The sequence below is a fragment of the Theropithecus gelada genome, chromosome 4, assembly GCF_003255815.1.
Source record: "Theropithecus gelada isolate Dixy chromosome 4, Tgel_1.0, whole genome shotgun sequence".
In the NCBI taxonomy this organism is placed as follows: domain Eukaryota; kingdom Metazoa; phylum Chordata; class Mammalia; order Primates; family Cercopithecidae; genus Theropithecus; species Theropithecus gelada.
The window spans coordinates 133,193,266-133,219,387 of record NC_037671.1 but is presented as its reverse complement, the minus strand read 5'-3'; the positions used below and the strand labels follow the sequence as shown (position 1 = coordinate 133,219,387).

Here is a 26,122-nt window from a genome sequence, read left to right as displayed (position 1 = left end):
ACTGGCCAACTCACTGTGTTTTGCACTATTTACATTCCTAAAGCCACTAGCTAGGTTTGATATAGCTAGCTGATCATGAGGCCCTGCTTAATGCACTACAGAGTCCAGTGACACTGACAAGCAGCAATACTTGTTTGCATCTGCACCTCACTCCACCTGTGGTGGGAGAGGTCCTGTGCCTTTTAGGATCCTGAGCCAAGGTGAATGTCCCGCCTTACCTCTGACTTTGTCACGAGAGCCGTGTCACTCTCCCCTTCACTGCACTGAGCCTCTCACACTGATAACACCCAGCACATTTTTATCTTATCTTTCTCTCACATGTCCCATGTCTGTCTGGGGATGAGTCAGTACAACTACTCCGCTGTCTGATGGTGGTTTTAAAACTAGGAATGTCCTCAAAAGACCAAAACAAACAAGAGAAAAAGATCACACACACAAAAAAAACCATGAATCCAACCTAAACACAAGTTCCGTGAACACAATATAAGCACTAAGGTGAACATGTGGTTCCCTGAATGGATCCTTTATTGTTGTGATCCTGAAAGGTGAGTATTCTTGCCTCGTACAGAAGGCTACAGAGCAACACAGATCTGTGGGAAGTCCAGCATACTCAGGGGGCTAGAGCTTTGTTATAGTTCAACAGATACCACCATATTTTTCCCCCTTCTTGCCATGATTCTGAAGCCAAGATGCCTTAGATGTTAGATTTTTTATTCCCGTCACTAGGATAATTCCAGAGACTTAGCAAATGACTTAAAAAGGTGGTTCTGAAACCTCAGCTTACAGCAGAGTCGCCTGGAGGGCTTGTTACAGAGTTTCTGATTTAGTCTGTGTGGGGTAAGCCTGAGAATCTGCATTCCCAGAAAGTTCCTATGTGATATTGACACTGCTGGGCTAGGGACCACTTGGAGAACCATTACCTTCAAACATCAGGATATGGTGGAACCTTCTGGTATATTAGATTAGGTTGCACAAAAGAGGAATAGTAAGTTGGTATGTCTCAGTTTTCAAGTCTTATGCAATGACTTAAAACAGCACCATCTCTTCTTAAAAATTCCTGAAAACTTCAAAATAAGTTAACTAGGGTCCAGTAGAGACTAGAAAAATGAGTAGGAGTTGGAAACGAAAGACATCACATGCACTTATATTAAAGAAGAGGAGACCCCAGTTAAACACAGTTTGTTAAGTGATAATAATGCTCTTGCCCTTAGAAGCCAACCTTACTCTTTAATCCCAACTTTATAGCACTCCTTGTCATGTGGAGCTTCCTATGGAGAAGAGGGCTGAAATGTGTCTAAAAGTCAATACTAAAATAGCTGATAACTTCCACAGCCAAAATCTAATTTCTCTAAGATAGAGGCATTCAATCCTGGCTATACATTATCACCACGTGAGAAGCTTAAAAAACAAAGATGCCCAGGCCCTATACCTAGAGATTCTGACCTAACTGCCTTACGATGGTACCTAGGCACTGGTGGTTTTGAAAGCTCTTCAGGTGATTCTAAAATGCAGCCAGGGTGAAAAACCACTGATGTAGGAGTAAGGTGACCGGTGGATGGGAAAAAGAAGGGGAATAAGCCCTCTTTAGACAATGTGTAGTAGATATAAAAGGAAAAGACAAGAATGGGACAGCAGCCAGGAGTGACCCGGATAAGTGAAACCGAGGTTACTCTGTTAGATTCTGCGAGGCTAATCTAGAGATCAACCCAATGTTGGCTGTCTCAGGTTCAAAAATCAGAAATGGCTAGATGATCAAGGAAGTACCTTCGTGTGCCAAAGACTTGATACCAGTCCAAAGAACATGCCAGGAAACCCTCTTAACAAGGTATACTATTATTACTATTTTTTTTTTAAGAAGAGTTACTAAGAACTTGGGGCAAAGAACTTTTAACTTTTCAGAAATCATTTAAAGGTTCAACTTTGAAATCATATATCAAAAAAACAATAAAATTTCTCCCTCAGCAAAATTAACTGTTCTTTAAACAGGGAAGGAGGAGGGAAGAGATTAAAGAAGTAACTCTCAGAGCACTCAATAGCTGAAATCATCCTCCCAGTAACCACACTGACAAATGGGTTTTCAAAGCTGTAAAATCATGTGATGCAATGATAAAACTAAGTTATTTTCTTCTCTTCCTCCTTGACCAGCACAGACACATGAGGTAACAGCTGAAAAAAATTTTTTAGAAAGCTTTATGATCCTGTTTAAGGCAGAACAATGAACACAAAAGAAACTAGCTAGAAGAACTCAGTCAATGGAAAGAGCAGGGACTCTCTGGGCAGGCAACAAAGATGTCAGCTGAAAATCATCTCTGCTCACATCAACAGGGCAAACACTGGGCGCCCAGAGATAAAAATCCAGATGTATTTCCACTGCATTATAAGCTAAACAGACTCATTCATTTAAATTTTTTGTTTTTTTGGCTGATGAGAAAACTTAGATGTGCATAAAGCTGCATCTTAAAAACAAGAATTGTAATTTTTGATTGAAACATTCATCTGGTACACAATTTATTTTAAAGCTGACTTAGAAGACACAGTTTTCACTAGCAGCACCAGTTACCTTTCCTAATTTAACACATGGTACCTTGCTTATTGAGCACCAGTTGCTGATAAATTAACTGAAAGCATTCACTGATTTTATGAGATTATTGGAATAAACTTCTCAATAAGCCTCTTCCCAAGGAACACCTACTAAATGATGTCCACAGTCAAATGCGAACTTGACCTTAACAAATGACATGAAGGATAAGTATGATAAAACCTAAAATATGGCCCAAATCTCTTAGTCTTTCAGTCTAAAATAAGGATCTTTCTTGGAAGGGGAGAAGACTAAATAGGACTGATTTAGATAATTCAGTTCAGCAGAGGACATGCGTGTATTTAAAAAGAAGGCTGTAAATTTATCCTTATTGGACAGGCTTGGAGAGAGAAGGGCTGATCGAGGCCACTAATTTGAAGAAACGCTATACTAGTTCACCTAGGAAATTATCTCTCATGAGCTTAAGACTCCATGTGTTCTGAAGCAAACATGCTCACAACAGTATCAGCTCGAAGATTACTTTAAAATAATCAGGTCTATGACATTTTCATAAGTCAATTCCAGGCTTCTCAGGGTTACATAAATGATGCACCTCATCTAAGTGATATTATTTTAAAGAAATTTGAAAGACTGTTTGGGTTCAGAGCTTCAATTTTGACTTAAAATTATCTTGCCCAAAATGTTATTAGTCTGCAGGCCTCAATCTGCATGACAGGTATATTCATACACGGCACATTAATACTGTTAATGGAACTATACTGAAAGTGAATAAAGATTTGTTCCTTTTCATCCTACCAACTGAAGTTTTCTACTGCAAAAATAAAGACAACAAAAACCCGTACCCAATGCGGACTCAGACGCAAAAGTATGAAGGAAGAGATTAACAAGTCCTTGGTTTGGAAATAAATGTTGGCGGGAAGCCCTAGAACAGCTATGTGTAAGGTAAAAACTCTGGAAGACCCATCGCAACGCTTTTAAATTAGTTTTTTGGTTTTTTTCCCAGTGATTTATCAACAGGAAAAGTTCGAATGAAGAGATCTAGGGAAAGTGTTTTACTCTATGAAACCATCACAAAGAAAATTAATCTACATCGAGGTTTTTTTTTTTTTTTTTAGGTATTAAGTAAAATAAAATAGGAAGAAAATGGAGGAAGGTGAGCAGGAGGATTTAAACATCACTCAGCCCAAGCTTAATATGAAATATGGAACCAAAGCAATTATGCAGATAATTTATGATGAAAGAAATATCATTTTTAAAAATCAATGATTAGGACACTTCAGGAAAAGAGTAGTTTTGTGGTTGGAATTACCTGAATTAATGACTTAACTATCTACTTGATCTTTTTAACGTAGCAAAAAGAAAGAACCAGTTTTCAAGGAGATAAGCTCAATTGTATATAATTTTATGCCCTCCTTACACTTCAGGCTTGTACCCAGAGTTGCCCCTTTAAAAGTCCACAGTGGCACTGCCACCTTCTATTGCAGCTGCCTCCAGCCGCACACTCCCCTGCATGCTGTTATACTCAGTTATCAGGTAGCACCACCATTCCGCCTGCTCGCGTTTATCACAGAGTTTCAGTCTATCCTCTGGACATTATCCAGACACCACTACTTACCTCTCTTTACTACGAAACTGAGAGTTCTGTAATTTTTTTCCAACATACACAAAATAATATGGGATAATCAGCATTCTGTTAGCTACATTTTATCTTATGGCACTGCCTTCCTGTGGCCAATTAAAACCACCATTTTAGGTCTTCTTCATACATATTCTTACCTTGAAGACAAAAGCAGTAGGTTCTTCAGTAGAGATAAACACTAACCTGGCCAGCAACTCGCATCATGCAACATTTTACGTTTCTGTCTTGGCAGCCTGCCTTTAAACCTGTCAGTAACTGCACTGCAAAGAGATGACCACCTCACAAAATATTTTTAATATCTTTCATTATTATTTCTGATTTGGCACCAAAACTGCCAATAACTCCTTGTAAATGTGTTTTTTTCCTGAGATCTGCTTTTCTTGATGTTGCTGCCTGCATTCATCCACCTGTTTGAAGCCTATAAAAGCACAGATATCCTACTGTACCAACACAGAAATTTCTGCGATAAGGTCCCATCCCAAAAGATTTCTACTGACCATGCATCACTCTATTGTTCTAAATAATACACTGTGCATCTGACCCATAGTAAACCATGGTCACACCTGGCAGTGACCAAAGAGAAATGGAGAATCACCAAACCAACAGGTTTCTAACAGAATTCTCAAGCCATTCCTACTCTCCCATTAAAGACCCAGGCAGGTACGTGCTAATTCTTAAAAGTTACTTAGCTCATGCAAAAATCAATGGAAGGAGCCTAAATCACAGAGCTTAGTCCACTTCCCACCAGCACACAGAGAGGTATTGTTATTCAGAGTGAGCACGACTCTGAAGATGAGCATTCAGCACAGACTCAGAAGGATTAAGGTGAGGATTCCTGGGGATAGAGGTAAAGAATGCGGCATAGAGTAGAAACTTTTAAAATGGCACCTCTTTATTTTTTATTTTATTTATTTATGAGATGGAGTCTTGTTCTGTTGCCCAGACTAGAGTGCAGTGGCGCAATCTCAGCTCACTGCAAGCTCCGCCTCTCGGGTTCACGCCATTCTCCTGCCTCAGCCTCCTGAGTAGCTGGGACTACAGGCACCCGCCACCACACCATGCCCGGCTAATTTTTTTTGTATTTTTAGTAGAGATGGGGTTTCACTGTGTTAGCCAGGATGGTCTCGATCTCCTGATCTCATGATCCGCCCGCCTTGGCCTCCCAAAGTGCTGGGATTACAGGCATGAGCCACCACGCCTGGCCAACAGCTCTTTAATTTCTTGTTGGACCCCACCCAAAGTCCCACCCACACTCCAGGAGACAGGAAAGTATACTAGAAAAGGCAAACGCTCCCAAGTCAGAGAGCCCTGGGTTTGGATCCCAGGTAAGTTACTTTCACCTCTCTGAATCATTTCCTTGTCTTTAAACTGGGGTTTACCAATGAGATCACTTGGACTCGGGAAGGGGAACATCACACACCGGGGCCTATCATGGGGAGGGGGGAGAGGGGAGGGATGGCATTGGGAGTTACACCTGATGTAAATGACGAGTTGATGGGTGCTGACGAGTTTATGGGTGCAGCACAGCAACATGGCACAAGTATACATATGTAACAAACCTGCACGTTATGCACATGTACCCTAGAACTTAAAGTATAATAATAAAAAATAATTTAAAAAATAAATAAATAAATAAACTGGGGTTTACATTTAAATGCCTATCTTATAGATCAATATTAAATGTAAAAAACTTAGTTGAGTAACGGGCACATAATAAGGGCTCAATAAATCACAGCTACTATTACTGTCATTGTTATTATAAATAGGCCAGAAATGTCTTGTGTAGACTCCTCTTTTTATTGTAAAAACCAAACTGTATCTCTAATATAACCCTGACACCCCTCCCCAAAAATATTATTTTAAAACATGAGAATAAACAGATACAATTCTGATTCTTAAATGTCTGAACATTTCAAGCCAAACCCTACTGGGTACCTAACAAGATATCTACTGCTACTGCTGCTGCTGCTATGAGGACAACCACTCAATGTTCTATGCTTTCATAGAAGAGCTGGTTTTTCGGATGTAAATATAAACACAGGGGACACGAGCCTGAAGGACCAAGTGTGTGAGACGTTGCAAGACTTGAACCAAGCATAGGACACACTGAGGGAACTCCAGAGAGATCTGGATTAGCCTTACCACCATCACTGATAGCAGTGAACATGGTATGCCTCCAACTTCTCAAGCCCTGACAGGGCCAAAAGGAGGCTTCTTCTTCCACACTATTCTTCCACTGAGGAGCCCTGGCTTTTCCCTCCCCTCCCCTCAAAGACTGACTCTTCTAGACCAAAGCCCTCAGCCAGACTTCATGGACTTACTGTAAACCTCAAGCCCACAATCAACAAGCACAGCCATACTGTCAGTTCACAAAATAGGCAGAGAAAAAGAAATTCAGTAAGGAAGGGGACTAGGGGGAAGGACACACCTTATTCAAAATTCAAAAGAGGGCCATGTTCTAGTAGCTCTAACTGGGAAATCAAGGAAAATTCATGCCTCCCTCTGTCCTCACTGCAGGATAAAAAAAAAAAAAGAAGAAATGTAGATGACAAGAAAGTCGCCTATGAATGATTATTAACACTTTAATTTGAATCTAAATAAGGTCTTTTTATTCTTCTCCATCTGCAACTCTGCCATTCTCACTCTTCTATCCCTAGGCTCCTAGGTTACTTTCTTAGGACTGCCATAAAAAAAATTACCACGAATTTCAGGGCTTAAAACAACAAAAACTCACTCCCTCTCAGTTCTGGAGGCTAGAAGTCCAAAATCAAGGTGTTGGCAAAGCCATGCTCCCTGGTAAGGCACTAGGGGAGGATCTTTTCGTGCCCCTTCCAGCTTCTGGCGGCTCCTGGCAATCCTTGGTGTTCTTTGGCTTATAATTGCATCACTCTAATATTTGTCTCCAACTTTCCACGGCCTTATTTGGGTTTCTACGTATTTTCTCCTCTTCTTATACACACCAGTCACTGGATTTAGGACCCACCCTAAGCTGATACGACTTTGCTTTAATTTAACTAATTCAGGAAAGATCCTATTTCCCAATAAGGTCACCATTCTGAAGTTCCAGGAAGACATGAATTTTAGAGGAACTCTATTCAACCCACTCCAACTGCCATGTCAAAAATAAACCCCCACCACCAAAATATGGGGCATAGTGGTGGGAGGTGACAAATTATAGCATTATAGAATAACAAAAAGTTCAAAGTTCTAGTAGTCTGTAGCTCCATGACTATTCATTTTTGAACTGGAAATAATGTTGTTCTTACTTTTTACCTTACTTTTCTCTCTTACCTGAGAGAAATGTAAACACATACATTTCTCTCACCCATGAACAACTGTGAAGCCTTGGAAAACATCAAAAGTCCCAATCAAAATAGCACTAAAACACAGAACATCCCACCGATCCAGACACTTGACTACTCTGTAAATATCTGGTCTTAGGTATAAATGAATATGTAGTATCAGGAATTGAGTAGCAAAAAGAGGAAAGGCAGGGGAGGATATTTTTTCAGTTAAAAGTACTCTCATTTAATAATCTAGGAGTGGGAAGTAAATCATAGGTCTTAGAAGACCAAGGTTTCCTTTAAAACACTTGCTTTAAGTTTTTAATCTCCACACTCCTTCTCCTAAATTTTCCTTTTCTAATGATGACAATAAACTTACATGGAAACACTATATATCAGAGTTCTTTAAAAAATAATCAAGGTATTATTTTAGCTGTGTGGAGAAAAAAATAATTGAGATCAGCTTAAAGACTTGTGTACTCCCTCTGCTGGCTCTGAATTTAAAGTAAATCCTCAATACCTTCAAGGGCTAACTTAATTAACTTCACTAAACATCTAAAATACAAGGAAGGCTGGTTGCAGGGGCTCGCGTTTATAATCCCAGCACTTTGGCAGGTCAACGTAAGAGGACCGCTTGAGCCCAGGAGTTTGAGACCAACCTGGCAACAAAGTGAGACCTCATATCTCTATTAAAAAAGCATAAAATTAGCTGGGTGTCGTGGCGCTCATTAGTAGTCCCAGCTACTAGAGCAGCTGAGGCAGGAGAATCATAGCTCGCCACAGAGAGACAGGAGTTTGAAGCTGTGGAGAGCTATGATTGTGCCACCGCACTCCAGCCTAGGTGACAGAGCAAAGCCTTGTCTCAAATAAAAAATTAAAAATAAAAATACACAAGGGAGCCAGGCGCGGTAGCTCATGCCTGTAATCCCAGCACTTTGGGAGGCCGAGAGGTCGGATCATGAGGTCAGGAGATTGAGACCAACCTGGCTAACATGGTGAAACCCCATCTCTACTAAAAATACAAAAAATTAGCTGGGTGTGTGGTGCGCACCTGTAGTCCCAGCTACTCGGGAGGCTGAGGCAGGAGAATGGCGTGAACCCAGGAGGCGGAGCTTGCAGTGAGCCGAGATGGCACCACCGCACTCCAGCCTGGGCCACAGAGCGAGACTCCATCTCAAAAAAAAAAAAAAAAAAAACCACACACACACACACACACAAAAAAAAACAAGGGAAACTATGATGTGGATTCTTCCACCCCACCCCACCCCCCAATGGTTTTCAAATTCTCAAACACATACTGAAAACTACCAAACACATCTCTGTTGGGTTTACTACAGGTTCACTGCAGAAGGAAGCTGATGTATGCTGTTGTTTGTTTGTGGGAGAGTTTACTTTCTGCTGCAGCCTTGCCCCCTACACATGGGCCACATGCTTTCCTTACTCTGTGCTCACCTCTCCACTGCAGTCCTAGGACACATCTGGACACCAAGGTGTGGTGAGCCTCCAGAAGAGAACCTGGCCTCCTCACCCTAGGCAATGACACAGGAGTAGCAGAATTACTAGAAGAACCACAGCCCAGTAGAGAAGTTATCCTCTTCGCTTATGATGTTATTCCATAGTAGTAACTGAGGCACTGCAGAGAAAAAGTTTCAAGATTAAAACCTCAAAAAATCAGGAGTGAAAAGCGGAACAAGCGAACTATAGAAAAGCCTGGCTTGAAACACACTCCAATCATATATTTCCGTTTTACCAAGAGTGATACATGACAGTACTCTATGGATGCCAGCTACGTAGTTCTTTTTCCTTTAGGGGAGACTAAGATACTGGGAAATGAACGTTGTTTGGTCAAGAATAAAATGGTGAAAGATACTGGGTCTGTCTGGGCCATGATACAGTCAGAACTGGGGTGTTCTATCATCATCACTAGCCTAACCACATATTCAGAACTCTAACTTGGAAGAACTGCAGACTGGTCCTTGAAATAGTTCATCTCAAAGACTGCCTGCTATCTCCTCTCCTTTCATACATGACTTCTATATCCCAATCCATGGATAGAAAACTTGAAGTACATTTGGGACTTCTGCCCCAAAATGCAGAACATTACAAACAACTAAGGTTTTACATAACAGCTTTGTTCCTAAAAGTGGGTAAAATTAACTTGAGGCAAAACAATTCTATGGTGACTTTCTGGACCGTGCATGTTAATAATGCAAATAGCGAGGTTACATACAGAAGGCAAACTTCATTTCCTTTTTCTCTTAACGCAAGGTCATCCCAAGATCACTCTTCCTTCAGTTTCTGTGGTAGGTACCGATGGACAGTTACAGAGTTTTCAGGGACTTAGGCATTGGGTAACAAGGCGCTGCAAGAAACCCCAGATAGCACAGCATCATCTCACATTTACACCACATCACATCAACATCGATGCTAGGAGGTCTAAGGCTGATGCCACCTTCAGAGCTGCAAGTATCCAAAAGACTCCACTCATGACACCAGCTCACTCGTGAGTCAAATCAGCCCCTCTCAAAGTCACAGCTCCAGAACTAAGGCTATTCATATGGGTTGATTATACGATCCAAAAAGCAGCTCCAGATATTAGAAACACTTATTTGTCTGGCAGATACATTCCCTAATTTCAAGACCCTTACAACGTGCTTAAAAATATTCAAGAGTCACAGGAAAATGACAAAATAAACAGGTAGCAGCCATGAGGTGGGCAGGGTGAGGTGGCGTTGAGAGAAAAGGCATTTAACATAGTAAGCTGAGAGTGCTGATGGTGAACACAAAAAGAGAAACACAGTGACTCCAGTGCGAGCCAGCCTAGAAGAGGGGAGAAGCAGCAGAAGACAGCAAGTGAAGTATGAGCTTGCAGAACTTGAGGCAAACAGCACTAAGATGAACAGCTGTGAAACCACAATGGTAGGCAGCAGACACTACAGTACAGTGGTACAAACACACACTTTAAAAAAAAAAGAGAGAGAGGGTCTCACTCTGTCACCCACGCTGGAGTGGAGTGGTACAGTCATGCTCACCGCAATCTCAAGCTCCTGGGATTAAGGGATTCTCCTGCCTCAGCCTCTCAAGTAGCTGGGACTACAGGCATGCACCACCACAACAGACCTAATTTTTTTTTTTTTTTTTTTTTGGGGACGGAAGTTCGCTCTTGTTGCCCAGGCTGGAGTACAACAGCACAATCTTGGCTCACTGCAACCTCCACCTCCTGGGTTCAAGCAATTCTCCTGCGTCAGCCTCCCGAGTAGCTGAGATTACAGGCATGCACTACCATGCCCAGCTAATTTTTTGTATTTTTAGTAGAAACAGGGTTTCACCATGTTGGTAAGGCTGCTCTCGAACTCCTGACCTCAGGTGATCCACCCGCCTGGGCCTCCCAAAGTGCTGGGTTTATAGGTGTGAGCCACCGCACCTGGCCTATTTTTTTTTTTCTTCCCTGGTAGAGACAAGGTCTAACTTTGTTGTCCAGGCTGGTCTCAAACTCCTGGCCTCAGGCAATCCTCCTGCCTTGGCCTCCCAAAGTGTTAAAATTATAGGCATGAACCACTGCACCGACTGGACACACCGTTACTCCACCCCTACTAGCTGTGGAACCCTGAACCCAGTCATTCACATATTCCTAGCATGTTTCTCACCTGCAAAATCAGGTAGTTAGATGGTCTTTAAGATCTCTTTTAATTCTGAGTTTTAGGCAACAAGTAATACAAATGAGTCAGTGGCATCAAGGCTCCACATCCACTCCAGAGGAAGGCCAAATCTACATCAGGCCCTGGGAGACAGAACTGGGGATCCCAGATCAGTCCAGGGCCAAAACATGCTCTATCTAATCCAGGTGGAGCTTGGAAAACCAAAGCTTCTCCCAAACAGACCCAATCCACAGGAACCATGGTACGGTGGCTGTGCATCTCCAAAGCAAGCTCAAAATGATCTGCAGAGAGTTAAAGGCCAGCTCCAAGCCATGTTGGACATCAAATTTGCCATTTGCCAGCAACTTCTTAGCAGAGTTGGAGTACTAGAGAAAGCAGAAATACAGATGTAAAAAAAAAAAAAGGCAACGGGAATAGGCAGCAATGACAAGTTCACAAAGCACAGATATGCTATAGCTTATTTTCTGTCTCCTCCCTCAGAATATGAACTCCTGTGAGCGAACTGGAACTTTATCTGCCTTGTGCTACCACTACATCCCTAGGTCCTGGCAGAATGCTCTGCAGGCAGCATGCCTTTGATAAACATTTGTTGAATACATGAAATGAGATGTGATGCAAATGAGTAAAAAGGGTTTTCTCTTTCCAATCTTTCATTCACTTACTGTATACCAGCTGTAACATCCACTGATATCAACTCATCTTTGCATTTATGATCCACAGCTCCTTTTATAGCACCAAAAAGGTAAAGTGGCTTTTCAGGACCCCTCAACTTGTGATGCAGGAAAAGAAGAAAAATGAGGAGTTGAGAACAGGGTCAAGTCTGTCCCCACAGGCAAAATAAGTGGGTATACAAACAAAATAAATTCCATATTTTCTCCAGCCCTGGGAATCTGGAATCTGGAATCTGATGCACCAGCTCTGGGTAAGTGGGGCAACCTGCCAGAATGCACAGGCCTAAACAGTCTTTAAAAAAAAAAAAATTAAGACGGGGTTTTGCTATGTGCCCAGGCTGGTCTTGAACTCCTGGGCTCAAGCCTAAACAGCCTTATCTTTGCATTTTCACGAAGATCTCTGAATGGATGGTAAACTTTTGCCAGACCAAATTAAATGACTTATTAGTGAGACAAGGCCTCTTCGTTAATTTTCCAAATAAAAATATCTTGCAGGTTTTAAGTAAGATTCACAAGCAGAGTACTAAAAAGTTTAACTACAAGATGTTCTTGTATGGTGTCATTTTCTTAAAATAGAACCCTCCTAAAATCTCCCAAAAATAAGTCTGCTGTAGTTTCATTTCATTTTCTAAGAAGGAGATAAACACATCAAAACACACACTTAGCTTCTTTTTTAAAGAGTCTCTGTTATATGGGACTCACAGATCAAAGTCTAAAAGGGCCAATTTCTTCACTTCAGAGGTCAATGACACAGCTTTGAAAAAGAGGAAAAACAGTCCCTCTAGTGTACTGGGGCTGTAGAAAGAGGAAGTATATTAGTTGAGAATCACTGACGAAGACACTATTGCCAAAGGAAATTACAAAACAACATATTGGCAACACGGGCCAAGCAGACAGATTCTTCACACACCATCATAACTGGCCTTTTGGTGAGTTACTCCAAAAGGTGACTGAGGTCAAAATTATGAGCCAATGTGGAATTGTTATGACTTAGTCATTTTCAAATTAAAAAAAAATTTAAACAGAGTTGCAGTTAAAATAACATTTTTCCTAATACAGTGTGTTGAAAAGGAACTAGATGTATTAATCTAAAGAACAGAAACGGTGAGGACATAAATAAGCATTATGTGACAGGACAGCCCTCATCTTTTTATCTTGGCAAGAAGCCTTAACAATACACATTCTTACATGAAAGAAGACTCGGACTCTTGAAGAACTATCCTCTGCAGCAGCAGCAGCCGAAATGTTAACACAGTATCCCCCACATTGGTGAAATTATGGGAACCACTACAGAAACTCAAGTCTGCCTAATTTGATTACGTCCTGACCCATGGGAAAAGCAGATGTGTGGTGTGTATAACGAAATAAGTGATAGATGGGCCTTACCAGGTAAGCCCTGGAGTCCTTAGAGATCTCCCCAAGACAAGAGGAACTGAGAGAATTCACTTGTTCAATTATGGGTGCAGTGCAAGCTTAATCTGAATTAAAGGAAATGTAACCTTTTCCCCTCTTAACCACATCTGATTATTCATTTCTACTTTAATGCCCGAGGTAAGGGAACCTATGAGATAGCCATCATCCTTCTCCCTGACACAGTATCTGACAAATGTAAGTAAACCAAGGGCTTCCTCTTTTTGTTAAAATGCTATCCTTCTCACCTCTTTTATCACTTCATAGTTCCTAAGTACCCCTACTGACAGGCACTGGACAGTTATGCAAACATGATACACTCACTCAGCCTCCATCTACATTTGCGCATCCTTTTGATGCTGAAATAATAAGCAAGATGTTTTTAGATTGAGAGGCAAATATGCCTTTCAGGAAAGCAACCTCTACTTATGTAAGACTATCCATTACCTAGAAAATGACCTTTAAAAAAAGATCAATTTAAAGAAGAAAATGGAGAACAAAAACCTCTAGAACTGTGGCTACTAATTACCTCTCTACTAACTAGCTGTGTGATCTTAAGAAAGTCATCAGCTTTTCCAAAAATCAGGTTCTTCACCAGTAAAATAAGAGGGCTGAACTAGATCAGGAAACTTCATCCTAACTATACATTAGAATCACCTAAGAAACTTAAAAAAAAAAAAAGACCACAAAACACAAAACCTTCAATGCTAAGCCACACACAACCCAAATTAAATCAAATTCTCTAGGTATTTGTATTTTTCAGAAGTTCCCAGGTAATTCAAACATGCAACCAGGGCTGAGAACCACTGGTTTAGATTCTGATCTCCAAGTCCTCTTTTTCTAATTATTTCATGTTATGATGTTAGGGTAACAATTTTGGTTATAAGGTCTCATAATGCAATGGCCCAAATAGCCTCAAAAGAAGTAAAGACCTGCGTGCCCCTTATGCACATATGACTAGGAGATGTTAACCTGAATTCTACACATTTTTGGAAGTTAAAAATCCTCTTACATTACTCAGAATGAAAGTAGTGTGGTTTAAATGCACATGCATGCTTCCAAAATGACTAATCATGACAAGAATCAACTCCTAAACTTGGACACATGGAAATGGGTCACAATTAGCTCCTGACCTCTCTCCCTTTTCCCTCTTCTTCCACTAAACCACAAGTACAAAAAAAAAAGGTTGCCTATTAGTCATAATCAGAATATGAAACCAGCCCCAGTTTCAAAGGGCCTTCTCCATCATCAAAGATTTGAAAGTTCCTGCATGGCTGCATCTTTTGAAGATCTTATAAAAACTCTAACAAAATTATATCCCTTTAGCCGTCAAGGATTAGTTGCCATGTGACACTCAGAAATGTATTGGTAAAAAATTTTAAGGTAAAAAGAATCATAAAATGTGTGCCCTGTATTAAGCATATTAAGCCTTGAAAATTTCAATTTACAGTATTTTTAAGATTTTAGTTGAAGAAAAACGAGACAGCAGAGAAGGGTAAAAGAAACCATGAGGCAAAAAAATGGTTATGACATAAAATCATAAAGTTTATGACTAGGCCCAAAATCTGTATTGCAAGTCCTACAAACTATATGAAAATGTAACTAGCCCAATCTCAATTCATGCCTACTTTTGGTAATATCATTTTCTCATGTAAATCTTCCCCCACAAAATAAAATTCATTAAACTTATCTTTAACTATAAACACAATAACAAGAAATATTATTTATGAAATTAAATTTTTGTAACCTTAAAAATCACAGGAAAGGTGAAAACCTCTTCCTACATTAACTTTTTAACTAAGTTAAAAGTTAACTAACTTTTCACTAACATATTCTCCTCACCAAATTCAAACATGCAAGACTAAATTTCAAGTGAGAGAAATCTGAAAAATATTTCGAACCCCCAAATCCATGTTCTCAGATCCTGTCTGCTAACCCCTTCCTGATACTATACAGTGAGATTAACCATTCCCATCCACTTGGAAACCCAGTTTTAAAAGATGTCACACTAGTGCTCTTTTCAAATGGAATTATCTTTCATCCTTTCTGTAAAGAACTCTCATATCATACAACTGGCATTCTTTTATAAAGCAATTAAATTAGACCAAATATAAGACTCATAATGTTAGCATTTGTTAAAAGAAATGAGACAGATTTGTGGATTAATATCAAAGCACATGTGTTTTACTTTTGAAGTATCTAATACAAAGCCTCTCTGATACAAGCCGTATTTAACTTTGGACGAGATTTCTAGAGGCAAAATAAAACATTCTCTACATTAGGTTCTTTAGCTTTTTCATATACAGGCTCGTCTCCAGTGCTTCCATTGAATTCTCCACTAAGATTAAACTGTTCTTATTTTTATATCTCCTGAAACCCAGGAAAACAAGAAGAAGGGGAAGGAGGAAGCAACTACTTTCACATTTAAAAAAAAAAAAAAAAATCTAAGCTAAATTGCAAATAGGAGCAGCTGATAAGAGATGTGTATCTCCAATTGCACAGTACTCTTTGGCCTGGTACTGACACATTACTGTCTTGGGGAAAGGGGCCAGGGAGGTGCCTAGGAAGAGCAAAGCAACTGGATATCAGCAGCCCAACAGGGGCAGAGGAGTTAATCTCTTTGGATACCCAACAGCAGGAAGTCATTACATCATAGGCCTTTCCACATCTCTCTCCCTACCACGTGTCCCGTGCCCCAACAGGATGATAAGGAACGGTAGAGAGTCTCTCTTCGGGTTCATTTACAGGTAGAAGCCATTACGGCCCGGCCAAGCCCCCAAACCTCCTCCCAATCGCCAGAGTGAATGAAGCGCAGGTCCCCACACCAGAGCCCTTCCCTCAAACAGTGCCAGAGTCCAGGCCTCGGCGGGAGCAGACGGTGCAGCCAGTCTGGATTGAGGTGGCCAGATCGGCCGGTTCGAGGCCCCAGAACATTTCAGAAGCAGCTAGTAAGAAGCAGATTTACTGGAGCGACATCTCTGAGAAGGAAAGGTATCAATACAGGCAAGGAAAGGAAGCCGTCCAGGAAGAGGTTTGCAACCACTACTTTTTCTAATGGGATCGATGTGCCTGTAGGAGTTAACACCCACAAGCTGAAACTTGGACCCGAAGGTTCTCATTCAGCTAGTGACGACACAACATGCTCCTGCGACAGACTGGAAACCACACATCCAACCCCTCCTCTGGACACTGCGTCCCAAACACCCCCCCCACACACACCTCTGACTCCACCTACAGCGCCCGCATCAGACCCCCACTACGGTAAACTCCACTCCAAAGTTGGCTGCAGACCTACCTTCTCGGCGCTGTCCTGAGAATCCAGCAAATGTACTCCTGTCCGTTCGCCCTTCCCTCGCCGGCGTCCCCTGCCCCCTCTCCTCACCTGGCCATGCCCTAGGCCTCTGGAAGCCTCCTTCCCCCCTCCGGGCCGTCCCCAGGTGCCCCTACTACAGGAGTCAAAGAGAACACCCAAAGCCTCACAGTGAAGGCTGCCCCTGCCAACCCCTTGCCCTGGAACCCGCAGGCGCGCTCCGACGAATCCGAGGCGCGTCTCGCGCTGCGCAGGAGGCCCGGCGGGTCCTGCCGCCAGCCCGGGGTGGGTACGCACCTTCCAGCCGGCAGAGCTGTTGCTGTCGCCCTTATCCTTGAAGTAGGGCACGCAACGCACCATCCACTCGTAGATCTGGGACAGAGTGAGCCGTTTGTCCGGGGAGCTTTCGATGGCGCGGGTGATCAAGTCCGCGTAGGACAGGTTTCCCCAGGCGTTCCGCCGCGACGAGCATTTCCTCGGCTGCCCGGAGCCCCCAGCCGCCCCCGGCTGCGGCGGTGGCAGCGGCTGCTGAGGGTGCAGCAGCGCCTGTGTACCCCCACTCAGAGCGCCCGCCGCGGTGGCTGGCCCAGACCCGGGGTCTTGCCCTCCGGGTGCCAGCACCCGGGCCGAGTCCTCAAGGAGCAGCCCGGAGCCCAGCGTGCCGCTCCCGCCGCCGCCGATCGCCATGGCCGAGCCGGCCCGTCCCCCGCCGTCCTCGTCGTCTTCATCGTCCTCCTCCTCGGGGATCATGGAGTCGGCGGCCGTCTCCCCCGAGGGCTTAGCAGGGCTCGCTTGGAGCTCCGGCCTTTGCAGAGGCCACGTACAGGAGCGCGGACGGCTCTGGGGCTCGAACTCCGGGTCCAGCTCCACTTCCAGCGGAGAGAGCGGGGCCGGGGAGGCCGGTGCCTCTGCCATCTTCGCCGCCCGCCCGCGGCTGGGGCTCGCGCTCTCCTCTCGCGCCGGGGCGGGGTGCGGCGGGGGAGGGACGTGGGCGCCGCGAAGGCTCCGGCTCCCGGGCGCCGCCGCCGCCGCCGCCGCCGCCGCCTGGGGAAGCACCAGAGGAGAGAGAAGGAGAGTTGGTTATCCCGGGCCGGAGCGCAGTCCTCGGCGAGTCCTCGCCCGCCGCCACTACCTCCCAGCCTTGCCGCGCCCGCCTCCCAGGAACAGGCGGACCTGGAGACGTGCGGCCAGCGAACCTGGCGCAGCAGACACCGCCCCCTGGCCAGGCCGCGGGGGAGCCGCGAGCGAATCGACGGCCTCGCGCGGGGCAGCCCCCTCCCCCAGCCGCCCAGCCGCAGGTCCCTCCCGGGCTAGGCGGCGGGGCGGGGGGAAGGGGGAGGGGCGCCCGGGGGAGGGGCGGCCGCGCCTTTAAAGCGGGCAGCGGCCGGAGCTGGCGCAGCCGAGCGGCGGTCAGAGCCCGAGCTCGGGCGTGCGTGCGTTTGTTTATGTTTCGCTCGGGCCCGCTCTAGTGCCTCCCGCGGCGCCGCCGCTCAAGTCTGTGCTGTCTTCGGCTCTTCTCCCCTTTCCCGGCCCAGCCGCCTCCGCGACCCCCCGTCACCCCCAACCCGGTCGAATGGCCCGAGCCCGGGGACTGCGCGGGCAGCTCCCTCTCCTCTCTTCGCCCGCGGGCCGGAGGGCGAACGGGGGTCTGGGCGCAGATGGGCCCTTGTCACTTCCAAAAAATAAAGGAAACACGGAAAGAAGGGGAAGCAGCAGCCCGGCGGGCGTTCGCAGAGGGTCGAGCCCGGCAGGGACGGCCACTTCGGGATTTTGTGTGGTTTGCATTCTCGCGGACGTCGTCCCCTCCGCCCCCTTCCCAGTCGGGATCCGGGGGAGGGAGCGAGTCGGAACATAAATCTTCCAACAGGTCGGGAAGCGCCAAGTCTCCCGGGCTGCTAGAAAACCCGGACCAGCATGTTCATCACCTCCTTGCTCCCGCTGCTGCCATCTTGACAGTTTCCCCCTTCCCTTGAGTCCTTTAAAAACACTAGCGGGCGAGAAGGGGGGCGCGCACACCGCGGCTCGGGGAGGGGAAAGGGAAGCGCCCGGCCCAGCTCGGAAGCAGATCCGGAGTCACCGGGAAGGCGGCCGCCCGCTGCACGGCTCCGGCGCCTACCTCGCTTCCTTCCCTTCAGGGACGCGGCGGGACGACGCACGATCCCGCGCGGGCCCGGGGCACGGCGAGGAGGGGGCGCGCAACCTCGGCGAAGGAGGAGCGCTCGGGCCGTCGCCGCAGCCCGCCCGAGGAACCGCCTGTCAGCTCGCGCGCCGCCGCCTTCCACATTCCTCCTCCTCCCTTCCACGAGCAGGGCGGCCGCAGCAGCAGCACAAAGTTATAGACACACGCAGGGCGCCTCAACCTAAGCTGACGGCGGGCGGGCGGGCGGGTCCCCGCCCAAGGGGAGGGCTGGGCGGCGGGCCGGGCGCGCGTTGGGCGCGCGCGTGTGTGAGCTTGCGCGCGCCTGCGCGGGCCAGCTCCGCGGGGCTGCGGGCGTGGGTGTCCGGGCGCGCGCCGTGGGCCGGGATTCGGCGGGCTCCCGCTGCTGTCCCCGCTGGGCTCCTCCTCCCTCCCGAGAGCCCCAACGACAACAAAGCGCGGCGTTGGCCCGGGAGAGGAAGGAGAAGGGGGAGCTGCAGGAGCGACAGCCTCCGACGCTCCAAGGAGCGCAGCGGCGTGGCCTCCCCGACTCCGGGCAGGGCGCCTAGTACCAGGGTCCCCGACCTGCGCGTCCGCCCGCCGGGCTCTGGGCCAGCCCCGGTGTCCGGTTCCCTGTTAGAACCCGACACTAGGTAACACCCGAAGTGAGATGCTAGGCGTGGATGGCAAGGTTTACCGCGGCATGGAAATACTGAACGGCGAAGATGTTGGCGCCTGCACAACTTCGATAAGCTGATGCTCACAGATTCGATCAGGCACCAAAAGGTTTGCACTGAATCTCTCGCCTCGGACGGTGGACCACAGTCGTGTTTCACTTTTCATGTGTTTCATGGCAAACGGGGGAGAGGTGTAACTAACTCCGAAGAAATGCAAATTTACCCCGTCCTACATTCAAGGGCAGATTCCGAACAATTGAGAAGGGGAAATAATTTTAATCTAATTTGTAAATGACGACAAAACCGCTACGTGCGCATTTTTGACTTTTTAAAAAAGACATATCCTTTAGGTTAAAAAACATCTGCACAAGTCCTTATTCTACGATCCGTGCCCCAAATCGTTTATTTGTACTCTACGAATGCACTACATGCGACATGCACACCAAAAGTCTAGACACTAGTTCATAAATATCTTTTTAAAAAAAATCCTTGTAAGTCACCAGAGATAGCTCAGAGTCTAGAAGCGGGCTCCTCAACGACCCCATACACAAAAAGGTCCAGCCCAGCGTACACAGGAGCCAGCCCGCCCCGCCGCCTCCGGGCTCCGGGCTTTGCGCAGCGCCCGTCACTCAAGTGACGCGCGGCCCCGCCCCTGCACCAAGCTAGTTCGACGCGTACAAACAGATGATGTCATCGTCTCCACACGCGCGTGACCCCGGAGCTCTCCGCCGCGTCGCCATTCGCTGCGCGGCTTACTCGTCAAGGCACGCCGCGTGCTTACTGGCCGCGGCTACCAGTCTCCAGGCCCCAGACGCCCCTCTCCGCCCCCCGCCCCCGCCCCCCAGCAAATAATAAACAATCGAGTAAAATTCTAAGGAAGGAGAGAGAGAAGAGGGTAAAAGGGAGAGGGCGCACTAGAAACCAATCCTTCGCGCGCTGGCGGTGGGAGGGCTCAAGGGGGGGACGCGAGAAGACAGCGGACGGGAGGAAGGGAGCCGACCTGGGACCCTGTGGCCGCCGGCGACAAGAAGGCGTCGGGGGCGGAAAGTTGCAGCGCACTCGACTGGGTGCGACTGGCGGGGAAGGGGGCACTAGGGCCTGGAGCGGCTGGGCTGGGGGCTCGTGGGCGGGACGCGACCAGCCGAGGGGGCGGGGACTGAGCGGCGCCGGCCGACACGTGCGGGAGGAGGGCGGGCGCGCGCGCCGCACACGCTGGGCCCGAGCGCGCGGACTCGGTAGCCGCGCGCGCTTGTTTACCAGCGCACGTGGGTGTTATTTTTAAATGGAATGTGGCGCTGGCTGCGCTGCCGAGTGGCGGGCGCGTGGGGCCGCCCGCGCTGGCTGGGGGACGCGGTGGGGCCCGCGGCGCGGCCTCTCCGGGCGCTGCTCGCGAGACAGCCAGGCTGTCCTCGCTGCGCGCCGCTGGCGTAGCCGGCGGCCCGGGCCGGGGAATCTGAGAGTTTCGCGCGCTGCCCGAGCCGCGGCGGAGACGACGGTTTCCCGCCGCGGAACGCCGCCGTCTTTGCGCCCAGCTCGGCTCTCGCATTCACATTCAGGGAACAAAGCCTCCTGCTTGTGCTTCGCCCAGGACGCCGCGCCAGTCCGCGGCCACGGTTTCTGGAGCAGATCTCACACGCGCACACTCACTGGCACACATATTTTGTCCGCGAGAGGGACCCTCAGCACCCTACGTGCTCTGTGTCCTCGCTTCCTTGTACCGAATTCCCCCAGTCAACATGTGCCTGTCTCGTGGGCATGCGGCTGTGCCCACTAGAAATGCGCTTCTGCTATTTCGGGTTGCCCTTGGAAGGGGAAGTCTGGGGAAGGGGTCTCTGACTGCTTACTGCGATTGCTCCTCACGAGGCACCTCTCCTCTCCTTGTAGGCCTGTCCCACTGAGAAGCCCCGAGTTTGCATTTGGTTTACAGCCTGGGAGTGTGGACGGTGATGTACGACCACAACTCGGCTTCAAGTGCCAGTGCTTGGGGTACAGGTTGGGTATGGTGGTATGGTGGTGGTTAAAAGCTGGTATTGAGCTTTGCACGAAGAACTGGGAGGCTAGATCACCCAGGGCCGCGCATCGTGATGCAGCATAAAATTCCAAGAATTTTCCGTTGCTGGTTTAAATACTTATAACACTGTAGAAGAAATCCACGCGTTTTCTTCTCTAAATTTAAGCAATCTTTTGTCTAATTAGAGTGCAGACCTGCAAAAGTAGAAATAATGTGTTTACAGTGGCTGGGCTCTCAGCCATTAGATTTTCACTATAAACATGTTGAGTGTCCATTTACAGAACGCATATCCCAGGGGCATTCCAAAAGAGTGGAAGAGTGAAAGATTCAGTAGATTAACACAGCATTGTGAGCTTCACAGTGAGGAATGGGGGACGGGGGGGCAGGCACATGATAAAGCCATTTCTCTTGAAGAGCTTACTTGAGGGTATAAGACATGTTAAAAAGAAATATTGCAAGTTTAAAAATAGTGGAAGGCGGGGTGCAGTGGCTCACACCTGCAATCCCAGCACTTTGGGAGGCTAAGGCGGGAGGATGCCTTGAGCCCAGGAGTTCGAGACCAGCCTAGACAACGTGACGAAAACCGGGTGTCTACAAAAAATACAAGAAGTCCCAGCTATGGGAGGCCGAGGTGTAAGGATGGATCGCTTGATTCCAGGAGGTCCAGGCTGCAATGAGCCATGATTGTACCACTGCATTACAGCGTGGGTGACAGAGTGAGGCCTTGTCCTCCCTTCCCCACCACAAAGGAAAACAAAACAACAACAACAAAAAAACAGTAGAAGACAAATTCAAGAGGTCATACGTAGAGTGTTGAGTAAGTTTCAAGTGAATTGAAGATCAAAAGCTTCATTTGGAAGTGACTGTAAACTTGCAACTTTGTAAATGTGCACCTTATACCCTTGTAATTCGTACTTATGGGCAAACCTGTGAAAACTCAGAGGTTGAATCTCAGAGATTGTTCTCTTTTAGCCACAAATTGCCTTGACCTTTGCCTTCCTCTTGTAGGCCTCCTTGTTCCTTCTCCATTTCTTCCTACCAGAAGTTATGGTTGTTAATTGAGAGGAAATGCCAGCATTCCCTTCAAGGCAGAATTTTTGGTCAAAACTTTTCCCACCTCTTATTGAACAATTTTATGCCCTATTTATTTCTATTAATAATTTAAGGTGGTGCTTGTTCACTCTATTTTGCAAATCCAGTCACTAGAGGGACAAAATTTAAGATGTTTACCTAAGTAAGCTGGGTAAAATCACCATTTCAAACACCTAGTTGTGAGGGGATTCGTGGTAGAGGCCAGGGCTCTGCCTCTCAGGGGGCACCACTCACTCAGCACCTGTATCCTAGCCTAGTTCTCCTTGCACCTAGGCCAGCTGGAGCCTCCCTCTGACCCCAGAGCCCACATTCTAGGAACTGAGCCTACTGCTCTTCAGCAAGTGCACATTTTCCTCTTGGGTTGACTTCTGTGTCCATCTCAGTGAAGACAGGAAACCAGTAGGACGAGGTTCCTAACGAATATGTGACCCATCTGGTATAACTGCTCCCCAGTCTATGTCTGACACCCTCATTAGTCCCTTTCTCTGCTTACCCTCTCCTCAGCAAATTACTTTCATGCAGTGTGTCTTTATTCAATACTGTGTACCAAAGAGCTATGAGCTGAGGCTCGCCCCTTGGGGCATCATTCCAGACAGGTTTCATCACCATGCTCTCCACAAGTATCTGCAGCTCCTGTCCTCTCTCTTCCCCTTTCTTCCCTGGGCATGACAAACCCTGGCAAAGCGTCCCCTAGGTTGTTACAATGACTCTCTGTGGTGCATTTGGAGGGTAAGTATGTATGCTTTCAGCGTAAAAAAAAGCCGGAGTTCCACAAAAGAGTGAATATTTACCTGAAATGGAATTGGATAGAAGAGAAATTGGGAAGAATTCTCTGTTTTGGTAATAGGAGGTAATGATACTTGTCATTACCCAACCTTGAATTGTCAATAAGTTGCAGGTCCTGAACTAAGCACTTTACTTGCAGCGCTTAGACCTCACAAAGACCATGTGAGGTACATAAAATAGTGCTAAGTGGCATGGGGGGTTAAGAATTCAGGCTCGGGGCCGGGCGCGGTGGCTCAAGCCTGTAATCCCAGCACTTTGGGAGGCCGAGACGGGCGGATCACGAGGTCAGGAGATCGAGACCATCCTGGCTAACACGGTGAAACCCTGTCTCTACTAAAAAATACAAAAAATTAGCCGGGCGAGGTGGCAGGCGCCTGTAATCCCAGCTACTCGGGAGGCTGAGGCAGGAGAATGGCGTAAACCCGGGAGGCAGAGCTTGCAGTGAGCTGAGATCCGGCCACTGCACTCCAGCCTGGGCGACAGAGCGAGACTCCGTCTCAAAAAAAAAAAAAAAGAATTCAGGCTCTGAATTAAGTCTGATTCCTCATTTGCCAGCCATGTGACCTTCAGATGTTACTTAACCATGGAGCCTCAGGTCCTCATCCTTAAAATGAGAATACTTTCTAAGATTGTTGGAAGGATTGGGATAATTGAAATTATGAATCGAAAGCACTTAGTATTAGAGTACTAGGGAGTGCTTTAAAAATAGTCATGCCCAGGCTCCACCTTGGACCAACAGAATTAGAATTTGTGAGGGTAGGGTCGGCATTGATTGGTTGATTGATTGTTGTTATTGTTGTTTTTAAATATTTGCCAGGTGAGTCTAAGGCAGTGAAGGTTAAGAACCCTGAGATAGAGGTCTTTCTGCTGCACACGCCAGTGTTTGCCTTCAGCTCTGACCCTCTGGTTCCTGCTTAGAATGAGGACGGAGCCATTAACTGCCTACACACAGGGGGCAACTTCCATACACAAAACATCTTGGTTTATTTCTAGAACAACCTACCCCAGCAGGGACCATCCTTCTCTTTTTACCAGGATTTGCCTCAGGTCACACAGTGAGTGGCAGCCCTAGGATTCGAACTGATGATTCTGAATCCATGGCACATTCTCCTGCTCCCCAACACTGCACTGCCTCTCCAAAACGGGCCTGAAGAAAGGGGGCTTTATTTGAGCCTTTTGGCCTAGAGAAAAGGGCCTGGAACCAGATAAGCAAACATAACCGGAGACACTTCCCTAACCTGTCTAAAGCTAGTGGTTATCTCGCCAAATCTGCCCCAATAGGGTTAGTTTTTGGTTCTCTCCGGTATTTTTCAAATTTTTCCTCTCTTGAGGTCAGGAATTCAAGACAAGCCTGAGCAAGATAGCAAGACCCCCATCTCTAAAATCTTTTAAAAGTAGCTAGGTGTGGTGGCATGCACCTGTAGTCCCCCAGGTGCTTGGGAGGCCGAGGTGGGAGCCTCACTTGAGCCCAGGAACTCAAGGCTGCAGTGAAATATGATTGTGCCACACTGCACTACAGCTTGGATGACAGAGAAAGACTCCATCTCTTAAAAAAAAAAATTTATTAGTCTGTTGCCAACATTTAAAAGGAAGAGATTTCACCTAAAATTTGGATTTCTAGTTCTTCTTGAGAAGAAGATATGGTAACACTGGCCCTATACCCACAGGGCAACAGTTAGCTGGTATGTGCTCTAGTTAGTTCACCTTTTCATCATCAGCCTCTGTCCACTGATCTCTGGGTGACTTAGCTACCCTGATTTGTATCTTCTACCTCCACAGTGGCATTGACCCACTCCAGTTCATGAGAGACGACTGTGCACATCCCTTGGTAGTTTGAAATGGACTATTATGAGAGTATTTACACAACAGAAATTGGCAAATACTAACCATCAAGGCTTGCTTGCTTTTTTTTTTTCTTTCCTTTTCTTCTTTTGGAGGGCCGGTCTGCCAGCACACCACTGCCCCTACTCCACTCAGCCACTGTCTTGCATTCTGAGGAGGAAGATTTGTTCTGAAGAGAAAGTAAAGGAAACAGAAGCACTGGAGAAACTGGACCTCGATTCTGCTTAGCAACTGATTATACATTATCTAACCTTGTTTTTAAAGTACTTCAATTTAACACAATGGAGCAAATAACCAGAACAAACTTCCTGATGAAAACTAAAGCTGGTTAAGATTTACAAATTTTTTTTTAATGTATTTTATTGAGCTGGCAAAAAAGCAAGAAACCCAGAGAGACCAAAAACAAAGTTAAGGTGGGAAGTGAGCACACTCCTAGAAAATCTGACAAACAACATTTGAACTTCTACTTTGACAGGTGTGCAGAGTCTGGGACACAGAAGATAAATCCTCAGTCTTGTCCAAGATCAGGAGAATAAGAAGACTCTACCCTCTAAAACCAGGAGTCCAAAGGGCCAAAGGAAAGGTGAATGTGAAATTAACCTGCTGTGCAGAAGAGGATCCCAGGAAAAATCGTCTGTCTTGATCAAAGTCCTGAATAAAGGAGTATAAAAAATTGTCTTCCTTGAGAATTCATAACTATGGTGTGGTCCATATGTAATATTATGTCCCAAATTCATGATACCGTGGAATTATTTTTAAAACTTCATGAGCCCCAGTTTGTGGTGCTTTTAACGACTGGCAGAAGGAAAGACACGTCCTCTTGGAGGGCTATCTTGAACCTAGGCCCCAAAGAATTTCCATAATCATAATCAGAAAACACAAAACATATAATAAGCAAGGCTCCATGTAAGAGCAGACAGAAACAAAATATAAGGTCAGATACACAAAGGCTTGGGTATGAGAATAAGCTGACACAGAAAATAAGTGTATCTAATAGGTTTAAACAAATAAAAAGGAAGTTTGAAAATAGAAGAAAGGAACAAGAATCTATAAAAAACAACTGAG

General features: G+C 46.3%; 1 protein-coding gene across 1 annotated transcript in view; it reads right to left on the bottom strand.

Annotated features, from left to right (window-relative positions):
- FOXO3 (forkhead box O3) overlaps nucleotides 1-18,357 on the bottom strand; it is a 127,319-nt gene extending 108,962 nt beyond the window's left edge. Inside the window, exon 1 of the mRNA XM_025381995.1 lies at nucleotides 16,810-18,357. Coding sequence (XP_025237780.1) covers nucleotides 16,810-17,427 — 618 coding nt within the window. The 5' untranslated portion in view covers nucleotides 17,428-18,357. The remainder of the gene's footprint in view (nucleotides 1-16,809) is intronic.
- Nucleotides 18,358-26,122: the final 7,765 nt, after the last annotated feature.